The sequence below is a fragment of the Nerophis ophidion genome, linkage group LG16 (genome assembly GCF_033978795.1).
Source record: "Nerophis ophidion isolate RoL-2023_Sa linkage group LG16, RoL_Noph_v1.0, whole genome shotgun sequence".
In the NCBI taxonomy this organism is placed as follows: domain Eukaryota; kingdom Metazoa; phylum Chordata; class Actinopteri; order Syngnathiformes; family Syngnathidae; genus Nerophis; species Nerophis ophidion.
The window spans coordinates 3,505,217-3,513,855 of NC_084626.1; the positions used below are offsets into that span (position 1 = coordinate 3,505,217).

General features: G+C 46.9%; 1 protein-coding gene across 1 annotated transcript in view; it reads right to left on the bottom strand.

The window, feature by feature from the left end:
- Positions 1–2,053: 2,053 nt before the first annotated feature.
- Positions 2,054–8,639, bottom strand: part of dyrk3 (dual specificity tyrosine phosphorylation regulated kinase 3) — a 55,199-nt gene continuing 48,613 nt past the window's right edge. The window contains exons 4-6 of the mRNA XM_061922596.1: positions 8,325–8,637; positions 4,018–4,434; positions 2,054–3,944 (exon numbers count right to left, since the gene is read on the bottom strand). Of these exons, the coding sequence (XP_061778580.1) occupies positions 3,216–3,944; positions 4,018–4,434; positions 8,325–8,637 (1,459 nt within the window). The 3' untranslated portion in view covers positions 2,054–3,215. The remainder of the gene's footprint in view (positions 3,945–4,017; positions 4,435–8,324; positions 8,638–8,639) is intronic.

Genomic DNA, 8,639 nt, shown 5'->3' on the forward strand with positions numbered 1-8,639 from the left:
CTCACGTAAAACTAAGTCACGCACAGGCATCCCCCATAAAGATATACACCCCTACCTGGAGGATCGTCATACTCGTCTTGTGCACCAGTCTCCCCAAGTAAAACTAAGACATGCACAGGCATCCTTCATAAAGGGATACACCCCTACCAGGAAGATTGTCATACTCGTCGTGTGCAGCAGTCTCCTCACGTGACCCTAAGTCACGCACAGGCATCCTCCATAATGGGATACACTCATACCAGGAAGATCGTCATACTCATCGTGTGCACCAGTCTCCTCACGTAAAACTAAGTCACGCACAGGCATCCCCCATAAAGATATACACCCCTACCAGGAGGATCGTCATACTCGTCGTGTGCACCAGTCTCCTCACGTTAAACTAAGTCATGCACAGGCATCCCACATAAAGGGATACACCCCTACCAGGAAGATCGGCATACTCGTCGTGTGCACCAGTCTCCTCACGTTAAACTAAGTCATGCACAAGCATCCCACATAAAGGGATACACCCCTACCAGGAAGATCGGCATACTCGTCGTGTGCACCAGTCTCCTCACGTTAAACTAAGTCATGCACAAGCATCCCACATAAAGGGATACACCCCTACCAGGCGGATCGTCATACTCTTTGTGTGCACCCGTCTCCCCATGTAAAACTAAGTCACGCACAGGCATCCTCCATAAAGGGATACACCCCTACCAGGAGGATTGTCATACACGTTGTGTGCACTAGACTACCCACGTTAAACCAAGTCACGCACAGGCATCCCCCATAAAAGGGATACACCCCTACCAGGCGGATCATCATACTCGTTGTGTGCAACAGTCTCCCCACGTTAAACAGTCACGCACAGGCATCCCCCATTAAGGGATACACCCCTACCAGGAAGATCGTCATACTCGTCGTGTGCACGAGTCTCCCCACGTAAAACTACGTCACGCACAGGTATCCCACATAAAGGGATGCACCCCTACCAGGAAGATCGTCATACTCGTCGTGTGCACCAGTCTCCTCACGTTAAACTAAGTCACGCACAAGCATCCCCCATAAAGAGATACACCCCTACCAGGCGGATCGTCATACTCATTGTGTGCACCACATTAAACTAAGTCACGCACAGGCATCCTCCATACAGGGATACACCCCTACCAGGCGGATCATCATACTCGTGTGCACCAGTCTCCCCACGTTAAACTAAGTCACGCACAGGCATCCTCCATAAAGGGATACACCCCTACCAGGAAGATAGTCATATTCGTTGTGTGCACCAGTCTCCCCACGTTAAACTAAGTCATGCACAGGCATCCTCCATAAAGGGATACACCCCTACCAGGCGGATAGTCATACTCGTTGTGTGCACCATTCTCCCCACGTTAAACTAATTCATGCACAGGCATCCCCCATAAAGGGATACACCCCTACCAGGAGGATCGTCATACTCGTTGTGTGTACTAGACTACCCACGTAAAACTAAGTCACGCACAGGCATCCTCCATAAAGGGATACATGCCTACCAGGAGGATCGTCATACTCATTGTGTGCACCACGTTAAACTAAGTCACGCACAGACATCCCCCATAAAGAGATACACCCCTACCAGGCGGATCTTCATACTCATTGTGTGCACCACGTTAAACTAAGTAACGCACAGGCATCCCCCATAAACGGATACACCCCTACCAAGAAGATCGTCATACTCGTCGTGTGCACCATTCTCCTCACGTAAAACTAAGTCACGAACAGGCATCCCCTATAAAGGGATACACCCCTACCAGGAATATCGTCATACTCGTCGTGTGCACCAGTCTCCCCACGTTAAACTAAGTCATGCACAGGCATCCCCCATAAAGGTATATACCCCTACCAGAAAGATCGTCATACTCGTGTGCACCAGTCTCCCCACGTTAAACTAAGTCACGCACAGGCATCCCCCATAAAGGGATACACCCCTACCAGGCGGCTCGTCATACTCATTGAGTGATCGCCGATGATTAGTCGTAGTTAGTGTGTTTTAATTAAGCACGCTGCAATAAAATAACGCCAGATCGGCACATTTCCATTAATAATCATTTCCTTTTTATTGTCCTTAGAAAAAGAAACTATCCACAACTTCATTTGGATACTTTTGACATGGTATTTCTCTTCTAGTTGTCACTGAGCAGCCTCCTTGATGTCATGCAGGAACTGCCCTGCTACTCTTCCACAACATGACTTGTTTTGTTTCACCTCATTCCGCATTTTAATCTTGACAGTTGGGAATGACTTGTGGTCAACTTTTCTTTAAAAACAACAACAAAAATGGAGTAGAAATCCCTGATGTTTACTTAGAAAACAAGGGCTGAGAAGTATTCGGGCGGTGTGGTCCGTACAACCGCACCTGACAACGTGCGTGTGTAGTGACCGGACAGCACCATGAATTCATTATTCATATTTTCCCCGTCCTACGTGACTGAGAGGAGGAGGACGGGGGGAGAGAATGTAGGTCAGATAGTGCAGCTCCGACACTCAAAAGTGTCCGTAAAAATCATCATGGATGGATTATGGGATGTAACGAGTGCGTTTCCCTGAGAAACATGTCTTCAGTCAGTACCGTAGAAGTCGATTTTTTTTGCCTGAATTGCTCATATTTAGCAGATTGTTCTGTTTCCCTGTTGGAAAAACCGGGGCACATTAGACGGGTCCGTGACTAGCGGAGCTCCGGTCCTCCTCCTCCTCGACCTTCTGTCGCTCCAAGTATGGCCAGAGGAGGTCTGAAAATAGCTGGCTCTTCATGTCTCCGCCACCGATGTCACATATTGAGCTGACATGCAAGCACCGGGGGACTGGGGAGGGGATGCGAGAAGAAAGGTATTTGCGAGACGACGCCGTCGTGAAATGTTGTCAGGTTTTTGTTTTTTTTCCCTCTGGAAAAAACATCCAGTTCATTAGGGAGCTGCGTAGCCCTTTTCAAGTTTCACTCCTCGGAAAGAACGAGGCGTGACTAAATACGGGGAAAAAACACTCGTGTGGGAACAAAATAAACAAAAAACGCTAACTGTCCACTCATGTTTGTACGGAGCAAGATCTAAATCCGCGACTGTAGGAAGTCAAGCCACTCGAGGGAATCTTTGTATAAAAACTTTTGAAGGAGTTCTTGTATTCTCTCTTCCGTCAACAACGCCCGGTAAAAACATTTGAAAAAGCTTTCTCCTATGACTCCTCCGGAAGAGGTCTCTCTAAGAGACCAGTTTGGGTAGGACCGTGCGAATAGGTATGGCCTCCGGGTCTCCCAACACGTTGCCCTTCAGTTTGTTGTTGGGCGCCGCGGTGCCCAGGCCGGGCACCCCCTTGACGAGGATGGAGGGGAAGGAGGTGCTGTGGTGCTCGGGGAGTCGCTTACCCGGCGGCCCTTGGCTCCTTTCGGCCCCGAGCAGGGATTTGGGCAGCCGGCGGTATAACCAAGGGTGCCGGAGGGCCTGGCTGGGGGTGAGGCGGGACGAGGGGTCCCAGTCCAAGCACTTCTTTATGAAGTCAGTGAAGGTGGAGTCCTCGCAGCCTTTGAGCGCCGCGCTCCACTCTTTGCTGGCCGGGGTGCCTCGGAGTTTGCCGCGGCGCGAGCGGGACGCCGTCAGCACGGTGGGGCCGGTGGGCAGGGTGTTGGATCCGCAGTAGCGCGGGTGGCCCTTGGAGTTGATAAATGTCTTCACTCTTTTGGCCTGCTCCAGAACCTTCTGAGGGGGCATGCCCAGCAGCTCCATGACGCAGGCCAGTTGATCGCCCTCGTCCTCGCCGGGGAAAAGAGGGTAGCCCGTCAGCAACTCGGCCAGGATGCAGCCGAAGCTCCACATGTCGATAGGGAGGCCGTAGCGTGCGCCGAAGATCACCTCGGGCGCTCGGTAGAAGCGGGACTGGATGTAGGTGTACACCCGTTGGTGCTCGAAGCAGCTGGAGCCGAAGTCGATCACCTGCCGGGAGAAGACAAAAGCGGTGAATTGGAGCGCCCGGATGAACGCCGCACGCTTTTCTGTGTGCAAGCACCTTGATGCCGCTGCGCCCCTGCTGTTTGAGCAGAATGTTCTCCGGCTTGAGGTCGCAGTGGATGATGCGCAGCCGGCTCAGGGACTCCAGGCACTGCAGGATGGAGTGAGCGAACTTCCGGACCAGCGGCAAGCTGAAGCCCTGGAACTTGTTGCGCTTGATGAGCTCGTAGAGGTTCATGCTGAGCAGCTCGAAGGTCATGCAGATGTGGTTGCGGAAGGTGAAGTGCTCCAGCATGTGCACCACGTTCATGGTGCCGTTGCGGTCTTGCTTGCGCAGGTACTCCAGGATGCGGATCTCCTCCTGCGCCTGTCGGTGGAAGCGCTTCTCGTTGCGCACCATCTTCAGGGCCAGGTGCTGCTGCAACTTGTGGTCGTAGACTTTGGCCACCTGACCGAAGCTTCCCTTGCCGATAATCTGAGGGCGGCAAAAGCCAAATGTACTTTTGGTAAACTGTATACCATAGGTGGGAGACAATCGTTGTCTAGAGTCTTTAACTCCAAGTCTCAATTCGAGTCACAAGTAAGGAGGCACAAGTCCCAAGTCAAGTCATCCGTTTGAGATTTCAAAGTCCTTTCAAGTCAAAGGAACTGTTATGTACAACCCCTGTTTCCATATGAGTTGGGAAATTGTGTTAGGTGTAAATATAAACGGAATACAATGATTTGCATATCATTTTCAACCCATATTCAGTTGAGTATGCTACAAAAAAACATATTTGATGTTCAAACTGATAAACATTTTTGTTTTTGCAAATAATCATTAACTTTAGAATTAGATGCCAGCCACACGTGACACATAAGTTAGGAAAGGTGGCAATAAATACTGATAAAGTTGAGGAATGCTCATCAAACACTTATTTGGAACATCCCACAGGTGTGCAGGCTAATTGGGAACAGGTGGGTCCCATGATTGGGTATGAAAACAGCTTCCCCAAAAAATGCTCAGTCTTTCACAAGAAAGGATGGGGCGAGGTACACCCCTTTGTCCACAACTGCGTGAGCAAATAGTCAAACAGTTTAAGAACGACGTTTCTCAAAGTGCAATTGCAAGAAATCTAGGGATTTCAACATCTACGGTCCATAATATCATCAAAAGGTTCAGAGAATCTGGAGATATCACTCCACGTAAACAGCATGGTCGGAAACCAGCATTACAGGCGGCACTGTATCAAAAACCGACATCAATCTCTAAAGGATATCACCACATGGGCTCAGGAACACTTCAGAAAACCACTGTCACTAAATACAGTTCGTCCCTACATTTTTAAGTGCAAGTTAAAGCTCTACTATGCAAAGTGAAAGCCATTTATCAACAACATCCAGAAATGCCGCCGGCTACTCTGGGCCCGAGATCATCTAAAATGGACTGATGCAAAGTGAAAAAGTGTTCTGTGGTCTGACGAGTACACATTTCCAATTGTTTTTGGAAATATTCGACATAGTGTTATCCGGACCAAAAGGGAAGCGAACCATCCAGACTGTTATCCACGCAAAGTTCGAAAGCCAGCATCTGTGATGGTAAGAGGGTGCATTAGTGTCCAAGGCATGGGTAACTTACACATCTGTAGGGCACCATTAATGCTGAAAGGTACATACAGGTTTTGGAACAACATATGCTGCCATCTAAACACTGTCTTTTTCATGGACGCCCCTGCTTATTTCAGCAAGACAATGCCAAGCCACATTCAGCACACGTTACAACAGCGTGGCTTCGTAAAAAAAAAAATAGAGTGCGGGTACTTTCCTGGCCCGCCTGCAGTCCAGACCTGTCTCCCATTGAAAATGTTTGGCGCATTATGAAGCGTAAAATATGACAGCGGAGAACCCGGACTGCTGAACGACTGTAGCTCTACATAAAACAAGAATGGGAAAGAATTCCACTTTCAAAGCTTCAATAATTAGTTTCATCAGTTCCCAAACGTTTATTGAGTGTTATTAAAAGAAAAGGTGATGTAACACAGTGGTGAACATGCCCTTTCCCAAATACTTTGGCACATGTTGCAGCCATGAAATTCTAAGTTAGTTATTATTTGCAAAACAAAAATAAAGTTTATAAGTTTGAACATCAAATATCTTGTCTTTGTAGTGCATTCAACTCAATATGGTTTGAAAATGATTTGCTGTTTATATTTACGTCTAACACAATTTCCCAACTCATATGGAAACGGGGTTTGTATATTGACTAAATATCTGCTGTCTAAACCATACTTGCCAACCTTGAGAGCTACGAATTCGGGAGATGGGGGCGAGGGGTTTGAGGTTTGCGGGGTTTGGTGGTAGCGGGAAGTGTTTATTATAGCGTCCTGAAAAAGTTAGTGCTGCAAGGGTTTCTGGGTATTTATTCTGTTGTGTTACGGTGCGGATGTTCTCCCAAAATGTGTTTTTTCATTCTTGTTTGGTGTGGGTTCACAGTGTGGCGCATATTTGTAACAGTGTTAAAGTTGTTTATACGGCCACCTTCAGTGTGACCTGTACGGCTGCTTACCTCAAGAGTGTTTGCAAAGTCTTACTTAACATAAATAATAAGGCGCTCAGCAGGTAAGTACACTCACACACAGGGACTAGGGGAACATAAATGTGACATAAAGACACAACTTTAGCAAGTATGTGCTGTCCCGCATGTAAATAGCAGTAATTCACAACAGGAAGTACTTAAAAAGGGCCATACCACGATTTTATTTCTACATTTAAACACTTTATTGAGGTCTACATAACATGTAATGGTTGTTCTTTGGTCAAAATGTTGCATAGATGATGTTTTATGGACCATCTTCAAGCATTTTTTCAAGATGCGGGACTTACGCAGATCCCAAATACACAAAAACGTGTAGAAAAGTTGGTCCACCTTAAGCTGGGAATAAACTTTCATCAGCAAGAATAATTGATGTTTTTTTATATTAAAATGTTTTTGCATCAATAGGACACATTTTGACTTGGCAATAAAGTAAACTGCATGGAATTTGGTTGAGAAATGACAAAAGTTCTGATTTATTGTCATTGCACGTTAATTGCATTTAAGGATCGTTGCCCTGACCAAGATGGCCGCCTCATATTCCTCATGGTAGGCAGACGACGTATCTATGGGGAGCTCCACTGTATATAGTTTTGTTTTATGACGTGTTATGGTTCATTATTCCCCCAAGGCATAGCAGTAGTTAAGTGTTTTAATTAGTTTTGTTTTGTGTTAAATTGTGTTGGACCGAAGATTTAGACAGCTTGCTGCATAGTAATAATACATAATGGATTTTATTTGTAAAAAGCACTTTACATTGAGAAAACAACCTCAAAGTGTATTTAAAAATAATAATAATAATAATAAAAAGATAATAAAAATAAAAACTAGAACAGCCTAATAGCTAGAACTAGTATGCACATATGTATAAAAAGGTTTTTTTGTAAATAAGGGTTTTTAAGCCTTTTTTAAAAGCATTCACAGTCTGTGGTGCCCTCAGGTGGCCAGGGAGAGCGTTCCACAGACTGGGAGCGGCGGAGCAGAAAGCCCGGTCTCCAATAGTTCGTAGCTTTGTCCTTGGAGGTTGGAGCGGAGGTGTCACATGGAGGATTTGGGGGTGAGTAGTTATTTGAGGTAGGAGGGGGGCATGGAGGCACTGGACACTTCTTTACCGGTTTTGAGTTGCGATCATGCAGCTAATGTCAAAGACGTCAATAAAATGTATTCTCAGTAGAGAGCCAATGCGAATGTTAAAGTCACTCCAGTCTTGCTGCTCTCCCTTTGCATTCGTCCGCAGTTGTTGTTCCGGCGAATCCGGCAAATTATTATATGAGCAATAATTCCCTAAATTAACTCAAATCCTCATCAAAAGAACCGTCACTAGGACCAAATTCTCCAAGTCTTTTAAAGTCAACAGACAGTCCAAATCAAGTCCCGAGTGATTGACGTCAAAGTCTAAGTTGAGTCGCAAGTCTTTGATGATACTGTCAAGTCCGGTCCAAAGTCATGAAAATTGCGACTTGAGACCAAGTCCACAACGCTTCTGTGTACTACGCTGGTATTTCTGGCATTTAACAGATTAGACGATTCCATTTGCTCGATTATTTCTCAGCTGTAACAATCTGGATCACTGGAGAAACAAGGCAATCTGGGTCCAAAGTACATCGTCTTCCAAGCCCCAACCCTGACCTCAACCCAACTGAACACTTGTGGGATCAGCTGCGACGCAAGAGTAATGACTAGCGACTCCTGTGGACTGCCATCCCACAACACTGTTCGCAGTCTGATCGCCACAACAAAGACCAGTCCATTATTCCACTTCAGCGTCAATACTCGAAGATTTACAAACTCACCTTGAGAAACTCATAGCGGAAGGCCAGGTGGTCGTGGGCTACGTTGATGTAGCCGCCTTGCTCGTCGTCATAGCCGCCGTTGTTGTTGCCCCCCGCGACGGCAGGCCTCTTCTTGGCATTGGGTCCCACAAAGTAGATATCTGGGTAGGAGTGGATCTCGGTTTGCTCAAGGTTGGTTAGTTGAGTCCGGTACAATCTCACGGCCTGCTCCGGTGTGAGCGGGCCACACACCTTGCTGCTGTTCCCTCCATTTCCTCCACTCCCAACCCCTTGAGAGCTGGAGGTTTCATTGGAGACTTTACTGGATTCAGAGCT